General features: G+C 54.4%; 2 protein-coding genes across 5 annotated transcripts in view; one reads left to right on the top strand and one right to left on the bottom strand.

The window, feature by feature from the left end:
- The window catches only part of RAB37 (RAB37, member RAS oncogene family), a 42,970-nt gene that overhangs the window by 431 nt on the left and 21,318 nt on the right, over nucleotides 1-21,221 (bottom strand). Inside the window, exons 2-8 of one of the 4 annotated variants that reach the window (XM_087825682.1) lie at nucleotides 8,701-8,811; nucleotides 3,646-3,756; nucleotides 2,552-2,593; nucleotides 1,965-2,031; nucleotides 1,825-1,877; nucleotides 643-708; nucleotides 9-65 (exon numbers count right to left, since the gene is read on the bottom strand). In XM_087825682.1, the coding sequence (XP_087681808.1) occupies nucleotides 9-65; nucleotides 643-708; nucleotides 1,825-1,877; nucleotides 1,965-2,031; nucleotides 2,552-2,593; nucleotides 3,646-3,756; nucleotides 8,701-8,811 (507 nt within the window). Of the gene's footprint in view, nucleotides 1-8; nucleotides 66-642; nucleotides 709-1,824; nucleotides 1,878-1,964; nucleotides 2,032-2,551; nucleotides 2,594-3,645; nucleotides 3,757-5,815; nucleotides 5,933-8,700; nucleotides 8,812-21,221 lie in introns of those variants that run through there. The other 3 variants (XM_016220351.2, XM_016220352.2, XM_016220353.2) reach the window with 3 other exon arrangements.
- Nucleotides 17,963-21,221, top strand: part of CD300LF (CD300 molecule like family member f) — a 9,606-nt gene continuing 6,347 nt past the window's right edge. Inside the window, exons 1-2 of the mRNA XM_087826461.1 lie at nucleotides 17,963-18,011; nucleotides 19,993-20,325. Coding sequence (XP_087682587.1) covers nucleotides 17,963-18,011; nucleotides 19,993-20,325 — 382 coding nt within the window. The remainder of the gene's footprint in view (nucleotides 18,012-19,992; nucleotides 20,326-21,221) is intronic.

The raw sequence follows: 21,221 nt of genomic DNA, 5'->3' as shown, positions 1-21,221 counted from the left end.
TCACTTACCCTGGCTAGCGTCTCTCCGTCCTCCGAACGTATCACTCTCTCACTGCTCACATCTGCCTGTCAAGCCCAGGTGGGTCACTGGGGAAGGAAGCCTTCTCCCCAGCTGGCCCCTCTCCTGCCCCCAGCTGGCCCATCTTTTGCCCCAGGAGTAGGCATTGCCCGCCCTCTGCTGGTGGCCTGTGGGACTGCGGGAGGTATGATTGGCGTGGGGCCAGGGTTTCCACCTGGTTCAGGCTGAGTTCCCCAGCTCCCGGACCTGGCACCTCACTCCCACTTGGGGAGGTGGGTACCTCTGCTTGGCAAGTGCGTGGTGACCTAGCCTCAGAGGGGTCACAGTAGTTGGGGCCAACCTTTTCTGGTCTTAGGTCTGCATCTGTGACCCTTGTCACTATGATCTAATAGGGGCTGAGCAGCTGGGAACCTTGAATCTCACAAGTAGCAGCTTGAGCTTTCCCCACAGGGGACCATCTCCAAAGCTTAATGAGGACAGATGGGATGGGCTGAGCTGTCACCTACGTCTGACCCCTGAGCTGGAGACTGGAAAGGGTCCTTTGCTGGCAGCATGTCCAGCTAACACTCCTGGGCAGCGATGAGGCTGGGCGCAGGTAATGCTGTGGCAGCGGGAGCCACTCACCTTGTTGCCTAGTAGCATGATCACCACATCCCTCTGGGCGTACTCATGAATCTCGGTGAGCCAGGCCTGTGGGAGAGGGTGAGCTGAGCTGGGTTTAGGCTGAGCACCAGCCATTCTCCCCCTCCCCTTTGCCCTTCTTCTGCCCTGTTTGGTTATCCTGGGCTACTCACTGCCCCCTCCCCCCCCAAACATGATGCCCTGTGCACCCTCTCATCTGCATCCTTGTTCTGGCTCTCCAGTCCTGGGTGGCCCCAAACCTCACTTGGTGCGACCCCTAGTTCTATAGAGATGGCAGAGGCTTTGTCTCACAAATCAGTCGGAAGTCACCAGCAATTTCCTGTTGGGGAGTCTAAGACCACATATAAGGGCTCAGTGATCAAAAATACTGTGATTGATTAGTGATGTCTGCCACGAGCATGGGGTTGGAGATGGTAGTATGAGTGCCCTGAATTTCCACCCTCTTTTTAAATTTTTTTATTTTAGAGGGAGCAAGGGAGAGAGAAACATCAATGTGAGAGAAACAGCAATCAGTTGCCTCCTGTATACACACCGACCTGGGATTGAACCCGCAACCTAGGTATGTGCCTTGACCAGGAATCAAACCCATGAGCTTCCAGTGCATGGGATGACATTCAACCAACTGAGCCAAGGCTCCATCCTCTTTATAAGCTGCTTCATGTCTATATGTCTTGGTCTCCAGTTTGCTTGCCCACCCCTCGAGGTCAGGGAGCATATGACACCTTCACAGTGCTACGCACGGGGTCAGTGCTTGTATTTGTTGAAATAGCGTCTATTTTCTTCAACAGTTTGGTTGTGAGGATGGAGCCACTCTGTCTGCCTGAGTCACCTTCTTGCAACTTGGGCTGGATGTACAGGTAGACTTTCTGCTCGGGCTCTCGCCTTGGCCTCTGTGGGTAATTGTCCAGGGCGGAGCTGGGTACTTTCTGAACTTTTGTCATGAAACGCACTCATGAATCACCATCAGGGCTAAGCACTGTCTGGCCTCTGCTCCCATGTGCCCATCAAACACCCAGAGGGAGCTTATTACCCCTGAGTCACAGCTCAGGTATGTTGCGAAAGCAGCAGTGTTCCCTGCTCCACTCCCTTCCCGCGGAGCGGGAAGCAGCCCTGAGCGCCACGGGCCCTGCCTTGGTGGCTATGGTGGTGGACAGAGCGACCTACCCGAATGTTTTCGAAGGAAGACTTGTTGGTGATGTCATACAGCAGGAGCAAGGCTGCAAGGAGGGAGAGAGAGCACACGGGGACTTGGGGCGGATGTCCCAGGTGGGCTGGGGAGGAGTTGGCATGCACAAGGGACTTACCTTGGGCATCTCGGTAATAAGCATGGGTGACACTGCGGAACCGCTCCTGCCCTGCGGTGTCCCAGATCTAGGAAGGGACGGAGAAGTGGTCAGAAGGAGGCAGGCATGGGGCTGTGGTGGGCAGAGGAACCCCGTGTTGTGGTGTGAGGATGTGTGGGAAGGTGGGATCTCTCCTCCTCTAGCTTCTCATGGGCTTCCGAAGCCCTGCCCATGTCCTGCGTGGGGACAGTTATCGAGTCCTCAAGCTTATTCAGTGCTGTGGCCTCTTCCCCAGCCCCAGCCCAGGGGTTGGGGGTGTCCAGGGTCCCTGAGCAGATGAGACCCAGGAGACGGGAGGAGAGTGCCAGCCTACGCTATCTGGAGGCACTTTGAGCTGGCTTTGCTAGGAGAGAGGGTGCCTGGGAGCTGCTTTTTCTGCAGACATCAAACAAACAGAAGCCAGTGGATTCTTCTTGCCGCCCCACAGGAAATTACCCCAGGCTGAGTGCTGGGCCACGGGCCTCCTGTGGTTTGGGTGCAGAGCAAGGGCAGGCCCCTCCCCCCTGCACCCTCCCCCCCTCCCCCCTGCACAAAGCCTCCGCTCTCACCTGTAACTTCACCCGCACCCCATCCACAGTCACCACCTTGTTCTGAAAGAGAAAAGGGCAGAGGGACGGGTGGCCAGAGGACAGGGGAGTCTTGGCTCCTGCACTCTGCTGACATCCTACTGAGGAGCAAACATCCTATCCTGGTGGTTCCCCAGGACTAGAGGGGGCATGGTGAGCCTCAGAGGTGTCTCCAGGCAGATCACCCCATCAGGTCAGTGGGACCCTGTCCCCAAATACTTCCACTGAGGAGCCCTCTCTTCTGGGAACTCTGCTCTTCCCACAAGAGCAGGGTGAGGGGAGCCTGAGAACCTGCCTGGCTCCCCCCAGGGCTCAGCAGGCAGCACAGGGCTGGGAATTAGGGATCCTGCCCCTTCCCCACTTCTGTCTGACTCTCCAGGAGCTTGGTCCCATCCTGCAACCAAGCTCTTAGAGATGAGATGCCCACCAGCATCCTGGGTCCCTCTTCCAGCTGCCCACTAACTCTCCTAAGTGGAGCTTCATTCCCCTCCCACTGGGAGGGGGGCACCTAACCTCTGATAGACCCCCTGCCTGGGTTAGACCCTTACTCCCCCAGACCCTTGGATGTGCAGTGCTCAGAGGGCTCAGCATCCCGATGCAGATTTTTCAAGAGGGACCCTCAAGGTGAGAGGAGGGACCCTGGCCAGCTGCTCCCTCCCCACCTGGCCCGCCCAGCTCTCCAACCTGGTGCAGGGCTGTGCTTCCTGGACTGCCAGGAAAGGCTGGTGGGGTTCTGAGGCCTTGCCCAAGGGACCCAGGCGAGGGGGCACTGAGCAAGAGGGCTGAGGGCCAGGAAGCTCAGCTCACACCACAGCATGTGTCTGCCCTGCTGGAGGCCCAACTTTAAGACTCAGTCTCTTGATTTTCATATCCTGTAGTGGGCAAGGCACCCAACAGGCCCAGACTCCTCAAGCCTGTCCACCTCAGTGGTCCCTAGGGAACAGCCCTGGTGCCCTCCCGGCAGTGAGTCACAGCTATCCTGCAGAGCCCAAACTGGCAAGGACAGGGCCGTGCCCCTGCGCCTGAGCCGCAGCCCCTGGCTCACTGCTGGGAGGCAGAGCCTGCAGCCGCCTCACCCTGAAGTCTATGCCGACGGTGGCTATGAAGGTCCCGGACAGGAAGGCCCCGTCTTTGAATTGGATCAGGAAACAGGTTTTCCCGACGCCTGAGTCTCCCAGAAGCATCACCTAGGAGATGGGGGCAGAGGCAGTCAGTGGGGGAGTTGGGGCCCATTTCTGGGCTCCCAGGGAGAGAGGCCCTGGGAGAGGGGCAGAGCGAGGGGAAGATGCTGCCAGTGCCGGGCACCTGCTTCTGGAAAGCCCGCTGCCGCCTTCCCTCCGCGCTCTCCCCTCTCAGGCTCTCCCTCTGACCTGTCCTCACCCAGTTTCCTGGAAGCTTGAGTAGAGACCTCAGAGCCAACAGGTCCCTAGATGTGTGCAGCGGCCCAAGACATTGTCTCAGACATACCTGCTCCTGCCACACCGTGCGGATCCCCTCCACTGCGGGCCCCAGCTGTGCGTGTGCGCGCATGGGGGGCGGCGAAGTGGGCAAGACGGAAGGGAAAAAGGAAGTGTTAATACTTGGACAGGATTCCCACCCAAGGGAGGTGTCAGGGTCTGATGAGGCACCACCATTTGCAAAGGCATATTCTAAAGTGACTATCGTCTGGGTTATTACTATTATTTTTTTGGTCACATTTATTTGCAAGTTTTGGATGATGTTATATGCTTATAAAAAGGCTGCATAAGTTAGGGAAGGTTCAACTTTATGCTGAGGCTGGGAGATGTTTAGTCTGAAGTTCTTTCAGCAGAAGCCTCCCAAGTGGGACAAGTGTCCGCAGACCGGCCTCATGGGTCACTGCAGGGCAGGGAGGGATGAAGGTGTGTCCCACCCCTTTATTGCTTGGCCAGCCTCTGCTCATCTCCTCTGGGGACCATGAGGGTGGGGGAGGCTCCTGGGTCCCAGGCCCTAAAAAGGAGGGAAGGAGGGTGAGCCCCTGTGTACTTTACAGATCGTAGCTGCCTGGAGCAAACGATGCCAGCCACCTAGGAAGCTGGGCAGCTCCACTAAACACAAACAGCTGCACAGCTGTGCCCCCCTCTAGGCAAACAGCTCAGCTGGCTTGTCCAGCCAGGAGGTCAGGTGGTCCCCACCAGCCCCGGGCTGGCCCTCAGCGGCTTCCCTCCCACTTGCTGAATGCCCAGGGGCCCATTTCCTGCCCAGAGCCCACACAGGACGCCTATCTCAACGGCTTTGGGCGGGTGACTTGCCGAGTGGCTTCCCCTGAAACCATGGGGGTGGAGGCCCCAGGCTCGGAGCTAGAATGAGGCCCCCCCCTGCCCCCCGTGGGGAGGAAACTGAGGCACAGAAAGAGGCAGGTCTCTCTCAAGGCCATGCAGCATGAGACAGGACAGCCGCCCCCCTCGTCTAGCAGCAAGCCTAGAGGAAGAGTGGAAGCTCCGGGTTCCCTCAGCTTCTCTTTCAGAGTCCCTGGTACCTGCCTGCTCTGAGGGCACCAGAGGAGGGCAGACAGACCCATGTCCACTGCCACCCTCAGTGCTTCTGTAGAGGGTCACCCTGTGGAGGGACTGAGCCCCCGAGAGCTGACTTACACTCTCCCAGGTGGGGACTTGGGACTAAGCACTGAAATCTTTCTCAGGTTCTAAAAATTCCCCGGTGGGCCTGCCGTTTGGAAGGAGGTGCAGGGCAGAAGTGCACAGGGAAGAGGAAGGACTGGGGGGCAGCTGGGGACCTAGAGAGTTTCAGCCTCTGGAACTGGGTGTCAAGCCTCAGCTGAGCGCTTCGCTGGGAAGGGGGCATTAACCGCAGGAAAGCTGCTCCCCTAGGGGTGTCCAGGCATCCCAGTTTCCTAGCACCCGGATGCCTGCGTCCAAGAGGGTTGAGTAACCCTCACCGAGAAGCGCGGGGGTCCTGGGGACTCGTATTAGCCGGAGTGCGGCGGAAGAAAATTGGGTTGGGGAGTCACTTCCAGCTTCCGCTCCCAGGCCCCCAGCGCCAGCCCAGATGCCTAGAGGTTGGGATGGGCCGAGGGGCTGTGTCTCCACCTTCCTCTAGTCTGGGACGCCCGGCCGCCAGGGGGAAGGGCTGAGTCCAACGCAGGCGCCGCCGGAAAAGCGCAGGGCTCGGGGATCAGGATCCCCAGGGGCTCAGGGCAAAGGGCGTGGGGAGGGGTGGCCCTGGGAACTGGCACAGGAGTCCCCAGGGCTGCACGCAGCGCCCACCCACCTTGAGCGTAAGATCATAGCTCGGACTGCAGGGCGGGGAGAGCTCGGGGGCCTCGCTGTCCGGGGTGCCAGGGGTGCCAGCGGCGCCAGGCGTGCCCGCCATGTCCCTGGACGAGAGATGAGCTGGGACCCGGGGCGCGCGAGGGACAGAGCGGGGACAGCTCCGCCTTAGCTCCACCCACTCCTTCCATCCTTCACCGCCCCCGCCTGGACCCCAACAGGCTCCTCCCTCTGTCCTGCCCTCCCATCGACAGCTTAGGGTGCGGGCTGTCCCCCCAGGACGCGCAGGACCGCAGGGTCAGCGCCCCGAGGGGCAGGCGGGCCCCCTAAGCAACATCGACCTGGCCTCCTGCTCTGATGGCACGGGCTAAATCCATCCCTAAGACTGGTTCCCCAAAGTCGCCAGCCGTCGGGGTTCAGTTCCCACGAGTAGCGGTCCCTGGAGAGCCCGCCGGCTGCGGAAGGTCCGGCCTCGGAGGGACCCGCGCCCCGGAGCCTGGGTTTCCGCTGTGCTGCGCAGCGCGGCCAGCAGGCGGCGCCCCAGCCTAGCCAGCGGGAGGGAACAGGTGGCGGGGGTGGGGGTGGGGTGGGGATGGGGTGGGGGTGGGGGTAGGGGGGGTGGGGATGGGGTGGGGTGGGGGTTGGAGTGGGGGTGGGGTGGAGTCCGGGCGCCTGGGACGCCCCGTCCTGCGCCACGGCGTTAGAGGGAAGGTGTACATTTGGGAGAAAGCGCCCAGGCAGTGTCACTTTTATTAATGCGGCCCCGCACGAGCTCCTGTGAATATAATTTTCTTTACCGACCGACAGTCACCCTGCAGCACGTGGCCCCTTCAGACCGCCTCTCATGTCTCCCTGACCCGTCGGGCTGCGTCCAGAACGGCCCACCCTGGGAAAGCCTCCCGCGCCCCCACTAATCCAGGCGCCCCCCAAGGCAAGGCCGGCCTTGTTACACCTGGCCCTCCGCCCTCGGCAACTAGCAGGCCTTAGATGTTTGGCATCAAGTGAACTCATGAAGTGGGGAATCCTTTTGAGCCCAGTCTCCAGGACATCCCGGGAAGGTCCAGCCCCAGGAGAGAGGGAGAGCCCGGCCTCCCTGTCTCAGGCTGCTTCAGGCTCTCAACTTATCCACACGCTTTCTTGCTTCTCACCGGCGAGGTGCCTCACTGTTCCCACCAGGCTAGTGGCCAAATTTGGAGGTCTCCTGGGCATCTGTGGAGCGTGAATGAGTTTGTGCACCCATGCCCACGTCCATGCCCACCCCACACTCCGCCCTCTGAGTCTGACCGGTGGAGGGGCGAGGAGACTGGAGTGTGACTAGGAGGGCACCCTGTGCCCTGTGTGCTGAGGGGCATGGATGGGCTGATGGTAGGGGATGCCCGGTGCCAGGCATCCTGGTTTGCTTCATGGGAGGCCCCAGGGGCTGTCCGGACAGCTTCCCCCTCCTGGGACTCAGCCCTGCACTCAGAGCCCAGCTGCTCCCAGTGGCCGGAGAGCCGGGGCACTGGTGTTTCAGGTTGGACTCCTGGCTCCACGCTGTGGCAGGGCTCTCATTTCAGCTCCACTTTGAAGCCCTGTCTGCCATGGGCTTTCCCTTCCTCTCTGTGACCCACTGGGCAAGCTCAGTTTCTGGGGTTTCCCTCTTCTTTTTCCACAAGCTTGACTCTCCTGTGTCACAGCCCCGTGTGGCCTTACAGGCTGTGCTCTGCTCTGTCCCAGAGGCTGGCCTCCCAGACACCCAGGGGCCCCAAGAAATGACATTTGAGAAGCAAGAAAGTGTGTGGATAAGTTGAGAGCCTGAAGCAGCCTGAGACAGGGGAGGCCGGGCTCTCCCTCTCTCCTCGGGCTGGACCTTCCAGGGATGTCCTGGAGACTTGGCTCCGCTGGTCACAGCTCCTGCCCGCCAGCCCACTCCACACAGCCCTCTTTGTCCCCAGGTCTGTGATGGTTCCCTTCTCTCACCTCTTTTAGGCTGGGTTGGGGGATGGAAGCCCTGAAAGGACCCCTAAACACTGCACCGTCCCTCCTGGTTTCCCAACACCCTGCCTACACCTTGGTAAATAGTCTTTTTATTAAACTTCCTTGAATGATTCAGGATTCCAGAGACCCCAAAGGAGGGCCTTGCGGCTCCTGAGAATAGTCCAAGAGAAGAGCCAATCCTCTCCAGAGGCCTTCCCAGGACCCAGCGTTCCTGAGAGCAGCTGGCAGGCAGTCATGGTGAAAGTGGAGAGAAAGCAGGGGGGTGGAGGGAGGCCTTCTTGGCTCAGGAGGGGCTATGGTTTGGGATCACTTCCCTAATCTGTGCTTCCCCCACGCTGTGCCCAGGGAGAGTCCAAGTGCTAAATACAGAACTTTAACCTCAGACCTACCAGTGCCCTAGGACCACAGTGCTACGATTGGACTGTTTTAGAACTTTAAGCCATGCTTTTGCCTCTCCAGGCTCTTACTGCCTTGGGAGGTGGGCCTGAGCAATCTGTATCAGTGCATTCCCTTGCTTTCCAGCTTCCAGTTGTGTGCAGCCAGTGGGAAGCCCCATAGAATATGGGGGAGCAGGAGGCAGGCGGTGTTGGGGGGTTACTAGGCATTGCTGTGTTCCTCCACTGCTGGTCACAGCTCCTGCCCGCCAGGCCGCTCCACACAGCCCTCTTTGTCCCCAGGTCTGTGACGGTTCCCTTCTCTCACCTCTTTTAGGCTGGGTTGGGGGATGGAAGCCCTGAAAGGACCCCCAAACACTGCACCGTCCCTCCTGGTTTCCCAACACCCTGCCTACATCTTGGTAAATAGTCTTTTTATTAAACTTCCTTGAATGATCCAATGTGAGTGCCCACCCATTTCTTGCTGGGACCCTGACAGAGGTCAATCAGGGTCCCAGAGGCTGGGAGCGCTTACTGTGAATCCGATGCCCACAGTGGCCGAGAAGGAGCCGGGGATGAACTTGCCCTGGTCGAACTGAACCAGCAGAGACGTCTTTCCCACACCGCTGTCGCCCACCAGGATGGTCTGAAAGGGAGCAACGGAGAGGCGTGAGGGCCTGCAGGTGAGTTAGGTCTCCGTGGTGATGTGGCTGGGACAGTGGGTATACATGCGTGCGCGCACACACACACAACCCCACACGCAGACCCATTCACACAGATGCACACGGATGCACACATACACATTCACACAGATGCACACATACACATTCACACAGATGCACACAGGTGCACACATACACATTCACACAGATGCACACATACACATTCACACAGATGCACATGGATGCACACATACACACATTCACACAGATGCACACGGATGCACACATACAGAGAGGGTACACACATGTACACATTCACACAGATACACACACAGAAGGGTACACACGCATACACGCCAAACTCTTGATCTTCTGTTGAAGTCCCTGAAGAAGGCACGAAAGCAGAGAGGAAATCTTGTTTCACCCCACAGCAATAAGCGTCTGAGGTGACCAGGGGAAGGTGCCTCTCAGTCGTCTAACCTCAGGGGCGTAGCTGACGGAGGCCCCGTGCTGGCTCTGCGCCCCGCCATGGGCATGTTTGCTCCAAGGCCACTCTTCACAAGGCAGTCCTAGCCAAGGGCGGAGCGCGGCAGGGCCCCGGAGGCGTGCCTTGATCCTGGGGGACACAGGACTCCCCTCATGGCTGGTCTCAGCTGGAGGACCTCCTCATGGTTTTGCAGAACCTCCCAGAGGCTGCATGGCGGTCTTGGACACCACCTGCAGCCTTCCCGGCCTCGCTCCCCGCTCCTCCCTGCTGTCCGCCCTCACACGGTCCCTGCACATGTAGTTCCCTTTCCACATCTGCTTCTTGGGAGACCTGGACTAGCATGGTGGCCTCCTGTGTGGGGCAGTCTAAAACAACAGCGTTTCGCCCAGCCGGGCGTGGCTCAGCGGTTGAGCATCGACCTAGGATCCAGGCGGTCTGGGTTCGATTCCTGGTCAGGGCACAGGCCCGGGTTGCGGGCTTGATCCCCAGTCAGGGGCGTGCAGGAGGCAGCTGATCAATGACTCTCTCATCATTGCTGTTTCTCTTTCTATCTCTCTCCCTTCCTCTCTCTGAAATCAATAAAGATATATTTAAAAATAAAAAAAATAAAATAAAAATAAAACAACAGCGTTTCGAATAAAAAAGATCAGGGTGTCTGGCTGTGCCTTGGAAAGAGCTTGCACTTGGCCCCGAGCAAGGCCCTGGAGAAAGCAACATTTCTAAGAGAAGCAGAGCCCGGCCCGCGGACTGAGTCTGGCCAAGGGCACGGACCTCGGTTGCAGGCTCGATCCCCCGCCCCAGTCCCAGTGCCCGAGGCAACCAATTGATGTTTCTCTCTCTCTCTCCCCCCCTCCACTCTCTCTGAAAAGCAATGGAAAAAAATCTGCTCAGGTGAGGTTTAAAATAAATAAATAAATAAAAACAGAGAGAAGCAGAGTTTGGGAAAAGAGGGGAAGGCCACTGTACCCGGAGGGAGAAGTGGGTGTTCAGGTGCCGTTTAATGAATAAGTAATAATAGGATCAAGGCAGTGTTTAACATACCCCCCCCCCCCCGTAAACCTACTTTTGCCCACCCTGTACATGCACCCAAGTGGGGGGGGGGGGAGGGAGAGAAACATCGATGTGAGAGAGACACATGGATTGGTTGCCTCCCACACACGCCCTGACCCAGGCCGGGGAGCGAGCCTGCAACTGAGGTACATGCCCTTGGCCGGAATCGAACCCGCGACCCTTCAGTCCGAGGCCGATGCTCTAACCACTGAGCCAAACTGGCCGGGGCACAAGAGCTACTTTTCAAAGACAGGCATCCAAGGTTGTTGGAAAGGCCGAGGAGTCGCCAACTTAGATGGACTTAAAAAAATGTGGAGACGTAAAGAACCAAAAATGTGAAAGCATAAAGCCTGCCAAGAGGACATCCTTGGGTCAGACCAGGGCCCCAGCACTATCTGTCTCTGACAGTGACATCGAATTGGTAGCAGGGCAGACATGGGTTTGTCCATGATGTTGACTTTGGACGTGCCCCACCTCCACTTCCCGAACCAAATGCTCTCCAGCTTTTACTGTATCTTCTCCTGGCTTCAAGGGCTTCATTTGTTTGTCACGTGCAGTGGCTTTACTCATTTACCTCTCAAATCCAGCTTCTTCAGGCTTGCAGAAGTGCTTCCCAGAGGGAATATTCTGGACTGTGAGGGAATATTCTAGACTGCTACCCATGTCCAGCTCGTTTGTTCATTGACTAAAGGATAGAAAAGACTCCAATTCTTTTCCCTCTTATTCTTCGCCTTTCCGGGGTGAGGAGTTCCCATCACTTTCTTCTTTCATCATATGAAAACAGTTCCACCTTCGTGGGACCTTTTCTGGGTCAATGGGGACAGGGTCCAGGGCGACAGGGTTCAGCATTTCAGATCCAGCAGACTCCTGCCTTGTGCCAGGGGCAGGGTGATGCTCTCAAATTGACCTTTTTAGAAACAGCAACCCCGTGGAGATGATCGTATCAGGAATCCGTTGATGACTCTTAAGAACTTTTTTCTGGGCCGAAATGGAGAGCTCAGAGCTGATCAATGTACAAACGCTATTGAATTCTTTCTCTCTAAATCCAGGACCTCCCTTAGACCTGGCCCCTCCTCTGTGTGTGGCCCTCTTCATGGAATAAATAGCGCTTTTGCGTCCCTGCTGTAGATTCCACTTTGCCCCAGGCTCACCATTAGTGCTGCATTCACTGTCTGAGGAGTGGCCACAGTGGCACTTTGCAGGGGTCGAACATTAAATCAGACTTTGGTGAGGCCTCTGATTCCTGGGCCTCCGGGGTTCAGAGGGAACATTTAGGAAATCTAGCTGAATGGGGTGGTCACCATGGCCCCTACAGTGGCTCTGCGCAAGCTTCTTAACCAAACAGGAAATTCAGGTGCCATAAAGAAAGGGATCGATCGCTCTGACAGCATAGAAATAGAAACGTCTGGTTGACAGAAGATTCCAGAAGCAAAATCAAATGGGAAATGATGGAGGAAAAATATTTGCAAGACATATGGCAGACAAAGGATTAATGTCCCTAGTAACATAAAGAGTGCTCAGAAGAAAATCTCAATCGAAAAATGAACAGGGTATGAATTAGTGTGCGTGCATGTGCGTGTATGTGTGTGTGCGCGCGCGCGTGTGTGGTTAGCTTTGCGCCAGCTTGGCCCGGATTTGTACCAGTTGTGCAGGGAAACGCTCGCCTGGGTGCTATAGGTGTGGCTAGCGTCTATAGCTGGTTGTCTTGTATACGTCCTCAATAATTTGGGCGGGCTTCATCCAATTCTCTGAAAGACCTTAAGAGCAAAACTGCAGTTTCTCTGGGAACAGGTTCTGCCTCGTGGCTGCAGCCTCGGCTCCCGCCTGAGGATTCCCAGCCTGCGGCCTGGCCTGCGGATTTTGGGCTTGGCAGCCCCTGCAGTGGAACGAGCCAATTCCTTGAACTGCATCTATGGATCCACCTCTCTCTCTGTCTCCCTGCCTCCTCCTGGCTCTGTTTCTCTGGAGACCCCTGACCAATACGGTGTAACTTTGAATGGTTTGATAACAGTTTGCAAATGGTCAATACTGGCTGAGAGTTGGGAAGCGGGCACTCGTGCACACTCCGCGGGGGGGAGGACACATGGGGCAACCTTTGTGGAGGGCAACGGACAATATCATCAGAGCTACAAATGCAAATTCCTTTGACCCAGCAATCCCTTGCAAATGTGCACTGAGATACGCGTACCAGGACGCTTGTCACAGGATTTGTGACAGCAAATAATCCAGCATTTGGGACTGGCTGAATGAACTTTAGAGTGTCCCTACGATGCAATATGGTGAAACTGGTTAACGAGTGAGGTAGACCTGTATGTGCTATTTGGGAAAAACTGTATCATTAAGTACAAGAAGGGACAGAAGGGTATGTTTGAATGACAACGCCCGTGTTCTCCATTCGGGTGTACGTGCTGGTTATGTATATACCTTTTTCAGGGAGGTGACAGAGGCTGACAGTGGCTACCTTTGAGGTCCTGGGGGTGCTGGGGTAGGGAATGGAGAGAAGACTTTGCTTTTCATTCCCTCTATTTCTTTAAACCATTGCTTGCCTTATCTTTTTTCAAAAAGAGTCTTGAGGGGAAGCAGAGTTTGCCACCGCAAAATATGCCTTTTGGGACATTGATTATTTTAAGCGGGTTATTTTTAAGAAACAAAAGACTCAGAAAGAAACCTTGACTTTTCCCCTAACTGCCTAAAAGAGTTTAGACAGAGGATGTGCTCCAGGAAGGGAGCCGTTATCACAGGTAACTACAGGCCAATGCATCCTGTGGGACAGGTGGGAACCCAGGGGCCAGGACATCAGGGCCTCTCTGTGCCCCATTGTGAAAAACAAACATTTGTTTACCCAACATTTGCCTTTCTATCTCCCCGTGAATTACCTTCCTGACCTTTGAAATCCCAAACCAGCCTCCCTTTCACCCACTTCTCCTTAGTTCCAGATGACATATAAGCCTTAACTGCCCTATCTGTCCAGGGGTCTCAGAACCTTACGGAAGCCCCGTATGTACATATGTAATGCATTTGGTCATTTCCTCCTGCTAACCTGCCTCATGTTAATTCAGTTATCAGTCCAGCCAGAAGAATTTAAAAGGGTAGGAGGAAAATTAGTTTCCTTCTCCACAGTGTTTACTCAGGGTGTTTCAGAGAGGGTATTATCGGCTACCATTTTCTTTTTTACTTTTCTGTAATAAGAAGCCCTAATAAATCTAACAAACCAGTTGATGAAGTAAATTCACACATGAGTGACCTGTTATTTTGCCTGGAATAGAATTGCTTTTGTATAGAAAAGAATAAAAGCTTAGTAATCAATATACATACATGTACTTAAGAGTGCTTATCTCTGTGTGGGATTGGGGGTGATCTGAGACGCATTTTTTGTGCTCTCTGTATTTCATTACTCTTCTGTAAGGAACGCGCATTACTTTGTAATCATGGGATGTCTGCGTATTATTGGGGAGACACTGTGTTTGGACGACTCAGATGAAAACAAGAGAAATGCCAGTGTTTAGCTTAACTGTTGCTGAACAAATGCTTGATTTTATTTTTCCAAATAAATCTAGCCCACTAATCATTGCTTTAGAAAAAAAAAGAAAAAAAAAAGGTCAAGCTCCCTGGGCAGAGGGAGCCTGGCTTGCAGCTATTCCAATTTGTCAGTTCCAGCAAGGATTAGACACCTTAGATACCTGAGGGGCAGGTGGTGACGGTGACAGACCCTCTGTTCTGAAAAATCGAAGAGCCCTGTCACCTTCTCACCCCTGCAAAGGGTTAACTCACTGTTTGAGGACCGGTGCTTTTCTTGCAAATAAGCTTTGCCTCTGCCTGAATTTCTGCAGGAGAGCCTGGGTGAGGCTCAGTTAGTTTCCCATTCCGTAGACTGCAGGCCAGAGGGGCATTGCCCCTGGGGAACGTTCAAGGTCGGCACTACCAGTTACTGGCTTTGTTAAATCAGTTTCCAGTTCTTAGTAGCATTGGGGGAATGAATGTGCCTTAGAAACGGCCATGGAGTGGACACCCGATGACAAGCAGCTCAGGGATGAACTCTTTGATGTCAGGCTCCTTCTTCGCTGTGGGCACTGACCAGGGTTTCGGGTGGCGGGCTCCTCTCTGCGCCTCTGCAGTGGGAGGTGGGAGGGCCTAAGTGTGCCACACCTGCCGTGGAGTCCTGGCTCTCCCGTTACCAGCCGTGCGACCTTAGACCAGTTACTTGCTCTCTGAGCCTTGATTTTTTTTTTTAATTTGAAAAGTGGCATTAATATCACCTTCCCTCTAGATTGGTAGTGAGTGTTCAATGTGATAACTACATAAAATATGAAGCATAGCACATAGTGGGTAGACAAGATGTAGTTGGGACCCAGGTGAACCAAAAGGGTACAGGAAGGGTTGCTGAGAACAATTCTGGTTTACAACTGGTTCTTAGGTGCTAGACATGGTTTCTTAGCAGAGCTTAAAGGGCCAGAATGACAGTGCAGTAAAAATAGTTCATTTTTCATCTATTTATTGAGCATCTACTATGTGCCCAGTGTGGTTTTAGCCACTAGGGATACAGCCCTCATGGACCTGTGATCCAGAGAGGGAGAGATGCAACTAACCCAACCCTTTCAATACAAGAACTCCCTCTCCTATGAACAGATTGGGTTATGATAACAGATTATCTGTAGTTTGCAAGTCTACACTGACCAAGAGGAATTTGGGGTTTCAGCCTCTGTATGCATTTCCACCGGAAAAAAAAAAAATCTTGATGGTATTTGTTTATAGGACATCTTTTCCCAAAGTAGACAGTGCTGTTGGCAATGAAAAACTGTTGGGCAGTGAGTGACATGAACTCATATAACACATTAGTGACTCTGCTTGATTTCTGAAATAACTGCATTTCTTCAGGAAGAGATAAAAGATGTGAAAAGTGATTATCTCACAGTGGTGAGATCAGAGGCAATTAAATATATATATATTTTTACCTTATCTGTGTTTCACAATTTATTTTCCTAAAATGAGCATGTATTGCTTTTGTAATTAGACCAATGTCTTGTTTTGAATCACAGGCCACAGATAGTTCTACTGGTCCAAGTGATACTTTTGTAATTAGCTAGTTATTAATAATGGAAAGGAACAAATGGGAGGCCAGGCTTTATAGGCATGTCATTTGGGTAGCTTCACCAGGAAGCTGCAACTTTACACTCCCCGGGGAACCACCTGCCCATTCTCTGAAGAATCACTGGGGGAAGGTGTCCAACAAAAGGGAAGTAGACATATTGACAGTGAAATTGGGGTGAGTAGGGAAGGTTCTTGCCTATTAGTCAAGCCTGGGGAACCATGGATTAGCCAGAATGGGTGGAGCCAATGCAAGCCCAAGAAAATTTGGGAATACATAATCCCCTAAAAAAAGGAGTTGGCTCTCTTGTGACTATTGGCTCTTGTTGCTCTTGGCTTCCTTACATTCGCCCAAATGGGCCACGACCATGAAGACCCCACATGCAATGGATTGATGGACTGCAGCGGGGAACACAAGCTAAGCTAGCCTGATGCTGTATTGGACTGTGCAGACATGGACAGGAAACTCTGGACACTGGCTGTGATTCTAGCCCTGCTGAAAGCAAAGTGGGACTTCTTCCTTGGCAGGACAAAGGGAAATGAGACCTTGGAAACTCAGGGAATTAGTTCCACATAAATAAAAATCACTCACTTTCCAGTACAAATCTCAGAAAATTCTTTTTCTTGAGATATCCAAAAAATCCACTCCCACGAACAACAGGTAGAGACAAGGACCTCTCCTCATGGGTAACACAAGGTCTTTTCTGATCTGAACTACGTCAGAGAGAGGGGTGTTGGTTGGGGTCAACCTTGAGGAGCTTTGAGGGAAAGTAAGAGGGGCAGAGAGCAGCTGGGTGGGCAGAAGCCAGGGGCAGCTAAGGCTGTACCGAGTGGAGGGTGAGGCAGCTGCTGGAGGGCCGGTCTAGGTTTTGTGGGGTCTCCTCTAAATTTTCTGTTGCCACAATAACGCTGCAATGAACTATCCCAAACACAGTGTCACAGAGCGAGTTGGTGGGTCAGCAACTTAATCTGAGCGGTGCTTCTGGTCTCAGGTGGGCTCTCTTGAGTGTTGGGGGTTGGCTGTTGGCTGGGCAGCCTGGCTCTGCTGTGTCTCCGTCTACCCCCTGGCTAGCCGGCGTGCTCTCACGGCAGAAGCTCCGAACGAGAGCAAGAGGAAACGCAGGAGGCCTCTGCAGGCTGAGGATTGGAACTGGTGCCCCGTTACTTCTGCTGGGCTCTCTTTGGAAAGTAGGCCACAGGTCTGGTCCAGGCTCAAGGATGGGGCCGGGCTGGGGGGGTGGGGGAGGGGACAGACCCTGCCCCTTCAGTGAGAACAACTGAGGCGTCGAAGGGTAGAGGGTGGGACCATCTATCACAGGCTTGAAGCTTATACACTGTTGAGGCCCCTTCCAGGAGAAAGGACCTAAATGAATACAGAATTTGACACAGGGCCTTGAAAGGAGCCTGATGAAGTGAGGGGTGCTGACCTTCCAGCCCCATCAGCCTCATGGCAAACCATCTTCTTCCTCACTTTCACGAGAAGTGAGAAGCTTGAAGCCCACTGAGCAGAGCTGAGAAGGGGAGCCACCATCACGCATAGACACGCACACACACACACAGGTGCTTTACTGCAGGAGGAATCGCAGGCGACCCGCTCCAGCCCTTCTTTCGCAGTGGGAACCTGCAAGCCTGGGGAGGTGACTGACTCACGGGGAAGGGCCGGCTCTGGCCACATCCTGGAAAATCTCCGGCTGGTCAGCTGCTGTGTTTTCCTGTGCAAATGACCTTCCTGCTCTCCTTTAGGGTGCGAGGGCCTTAGGTCAAGTGGCTCCTCGAGATGCCACAGGGTGTGTGTGACACATAAATGACGCTCCAACCCACTGAGCCACCCGGCCAGGGCACGGTGAGCTGGTTTCTTCAGTAAGGAGCCCTTGGCATTACCGACAAATATATGGAAGATTCAGGCTGGGGTTGGCATCCAAGGGCTCTCACCTGGAGGGCTGGGCGACAGCAGTGAGGGTTTCCGGTTTGTTCTCAGGACACAGGCCCCTCCTGCCCCTTGGACAGCAGATGCCCTTTCTTTGCAGTCTGGGTTTTGATAACCCCTCAGCCTGACCTTCACTCCCACCTCTGGTCTAGTCTCTCCTCCTGCTTTCTGACTGTCCCCAAGTCCTCAATGCGACTGAACTGGCCTGGGCTCCTGAGAGCCTGGCGCCACCTGAGACCCCCGGCTTAGGGTGTTCTGTCCACCGCCTCGGCCTCGGGTGGAGCAGCCCCCATCGAGAGGACCGGCGGACCCCGCCTGGCTGGGGCCTGTGTCTGCAGTTTCAGGAAGACCGCAAGTTCTCTTTTCAGAGAAATCGCCCTGCTCTGGGCAGGGGTGTTACTTCAAGCCTCGTTCACAATCACCAGGACTGTTTGCCCATCGCACCGCCTTCCTCTTTTCGTGTTGTTTGCTGCTGGGAAGCGGCTGGAGGAGGAAGTGTGCCGGGGACCGTGAGGGAAGGCAGGGGCTGGAAGATGAGGCCACCCAGTCTGTAGCGCGCTCCCCCCGACGCTCCCGGGCCGCGGGCATGGAAACGCACCTGCTGCTGCTCTTCCCCCTCCTCCTCCCGGGCTCAGGTGAGTGGGGCCCGGGTCTGGACTCCCGGGGCAGGCTTACGGGCAGGAGGAGGTGGCCGGCAGCGGAGGAGAGGCCCCGAAGGTGTCCTGCTGAGAAGCAGACGGCCCTTCTCAGCAGTCCCTCCAGACCCTGAGCCGGCGGCTCATCCACGCTGGGCGCTCATCACCAGCGTGTCAGCGCCCACAGTTGCCAGCGCAGACATACACAGCATTCCCTGGCCCGTGTGGCGCAGTGGTTGGAGCATCGGCCTGTGCTCACAGGTTCGATTTCTGGTCAAGGGCACATAGCTGGGCTGCAGGCTCAATCCCCAGCCCTAGTTGGGGCCTGTGTGAGAGGCAACCAATCGATGCGTCTCTTTCACATCGATGTTTCTCTCTCTCTCTCTCCCCCTCTCCCTTTCGCTCTCTCTGAAAAGCAATGGGAAAAACATCCTCAGGTGAGGATTACAATAAATAAATAAATAAATAAACAAACAATAAATAAATAAAATCCCAGTATATGCTACTGTATGCTCATAAAATAGATAACTTCCTGGGAAAAACAAAACAATAGAATTGATTGATGAACAATAAAAAAACTCAAATAGATCAATATTTGTGAAAAATAATTTTAAGGAATGAAAGAATCTGCCCCAATAATTTGTCAGATAGTTTTGTAGACAACCTTTCAGGATCCTATAGAAACAAAAATTTCTTTGCTCTATGTATGTCCTGATCTCAGAGCCTAAAAGAGATGGAGATCTGCCAGGTAAACTTAGTGAAACTAGTGCATCTCTAGTTTCAAACCTTGGCAAACACAAAGAAAATTATGACAAGAGGTTCCCTTCTGAGCAGAGATCAGGAGCTGAGCGCCGATGCCAGGTCAGCAGGCAGATGGGTCTGAGTGGCTTGTTTCATACTTGCTGCTGTTTTTCTAATTAAGCCAGTGTTTTAAAATTGAGAGGTTCCACACAAAATCCAGATTTCTGCTATTCCAGGAAAATGAAAAGACCTAAAACAGGCCCTCTGCCTGCAAGAGGACAATGGGCTCATGTGAAATGGGTCTTTGCAAGGGTCACCTGCTCTCCAGATTGCCCAGGGCCTCACTCCTTCCCAGGGTCTGTCACTGTGGCCTAGTGACAGATGTAATTTTTCATTGTGCTTTAAATGCTTTGCTTACACCAAAGAAACATTTTTTTCTGTATCCCAAATCTTTCAAAGGTGACAGAAACCCCTCCCAGAAGAACATCCATGATAAGAAAATGCTTCACTCTCTAATACCCGGCTTCCTGCAAATGGATAATAGTCAGGAGAGTGTGGATTGGCATAAGGACAGACAAATGGATCAATGGGTCAGAATGGAAAATCCGTAAATAACTCACATATTTACTTTTTGACAAAGAAATCAAAGCAATTCAATGGAGAGAATGGGCCCCGCGTGATGCGGATTCCTAGCTGGTGGCACTGCTTCGGTCAGTTCCAAAGGCCTCCAGCCGGGCGGCCTCCTGTGGAACCGCCGCGGCCATGAGGAGCAGCCGCTACATGACCGGGAGGCGGGGGCTGCAGCTGGGCCCCCCCCCAGGCCACCGAGGATCAGGGGCAACCCGACTCCTGCTGAAGTGAGGCCTCTGCTATCTCCTCCCCATGAGGCCAGTTTCACACAGAGGTGGTGCAAAAGGACATTGCTGGAGATACAAAGATCTGTGGGCCACAGGGACAGGGAGGGAGGGAATTATAGGAAATAATTATTGCTCAGAGTCAACGTTGGTTTCTTCGAGATCTGCAGTTGTGCTCTTAGGTGATCTTTGAGGTGGCTCTGATCCGGTGGAACTTGAGGGACCAAATGTCTGTGTCGCGGAAGGCGTATTCCTTCCTTGACTCTGTTCCACTCATCAGGCCCCTGGACTTCTTGGAGCTGCTCACAGTGCAGGAGGCTGCAGCCCTGGTCTCGAGGGAGGGGCACGGGGGGGGAGTGACAGGTACATGGATTTGTGTTTTCCAGGCTCATCAGATGTCATCACGGGTCCAGGAGAAGTGAGAGGTCTGGAGCAGGGCTCACTGACCGTGCAGTGTCACTATGTCACAGGGTGGGAGACCCATGTGAAGTGGTGGTGTCAGGGGGCTGATTGGAAGAGATGCAGGACACTTGTTAAAACCAATGGATCAGAGCAGGAGGTGAAGAAGGACCGTGTGTCCATCAGGGACAATCAGAGAAACCGCACGATCACCGTGACCATGACGGAGCTCAGGCAAGAGGACACAGGCATCTACTGGTGTGGGATTGAGAAAATCGGAACTGACCATGGGGTCCAAGTTAGAGTCACCATTGATGCAGGTAAGAGTATGTGCATGTGTGGCTGTGTCTCTTCAGGGCCTGCTCTGTCCTGGTGCCTGAGGTCCCTCTCCAGTGACTGAACTCACTCAGTGAACTGTCACAGAGGGTGGTTGAGTCCCGAGGTCTCATGGAACCCCGACTGCTCACTGGGGTTGGGAGGGGCAGGGCTTCTCTCAGATGCTCCCAGGACCTCCTCCAGGAGGGGATCAAGCCTTTCTGGGCACATTTATTTTCTCTCACAGCTCAGTGCCTGAGTCTATTGCCCACAGAGATGACAGTGATGGCCCCAGTTTCAGCCCCTGGGTCCCTCTTCCATGGGACCCAGAGACCCCAATGCCTGCCAATGCTTTCCTGGGACCTCTGGTGCCCAGGTGTCCCTGCTCTTCAGGGAGTTTGGGGCCGGGGCTCACAGCAGCTGTTCCCACCCCTTGCCCCATATCCGATCTCAGGGGAAAGAGGCCCAGCAGAGCCAGGTGCTGTGGTTAACTCCTGAGGTCTGGAAAGGCTTCCACGGCCAGAGCTGCATTCGGGTGCAGGAGATCCCACCACGAGCCATTTATGCATCTGGGCTCAGAGACGTTCTCTTCCTAAGACCTTCTAGAATAGAGACACTCCTGGGAGTATCTTGGTTTGGGCAAATTTATCTGCTGGGCTCTGCTTCTGTGACCCTCAGACAGCCAGCACCAGCTCACAGGGCACCTATGGCGGGGGGTCGGGGGACTCAAGAGAGTCCCCGGCACACCTGGAACCTGGGAGGCCCGTTACAGCTGCACAGGGCAGCACGTTCCTTGTCTCATGGAATCGTAACGATGCTCCTGGGAAGGAACTAGCCCAGTCTCTCCTGAGCATAGAAACGGAATAGCTTGTCCAAAGTAAAGGCTCTTCCTGAACATCAG

The sequence above is a fragment of the Miniopterus natalensis genome, chromosome 17 (assembly GCF_054644295.1).
Source record: "Miniopterus natalensis isolate mMinNat1 chromosome 17, mMinNat1.hap1, whole genome shotgun sequence".
Taxonomy (NCBI): Eukaryota; Metazoa; Chordata; class Mammalia; order Chiroptera; family Miniopteridae; genus Miniopterus; species Miniopterus natalensis.
The sequence above is the reverse complement of the archived record's forward strand: the minus strand, read 5'-3'. Positions and strand labels throughout refer to the sequence as shown.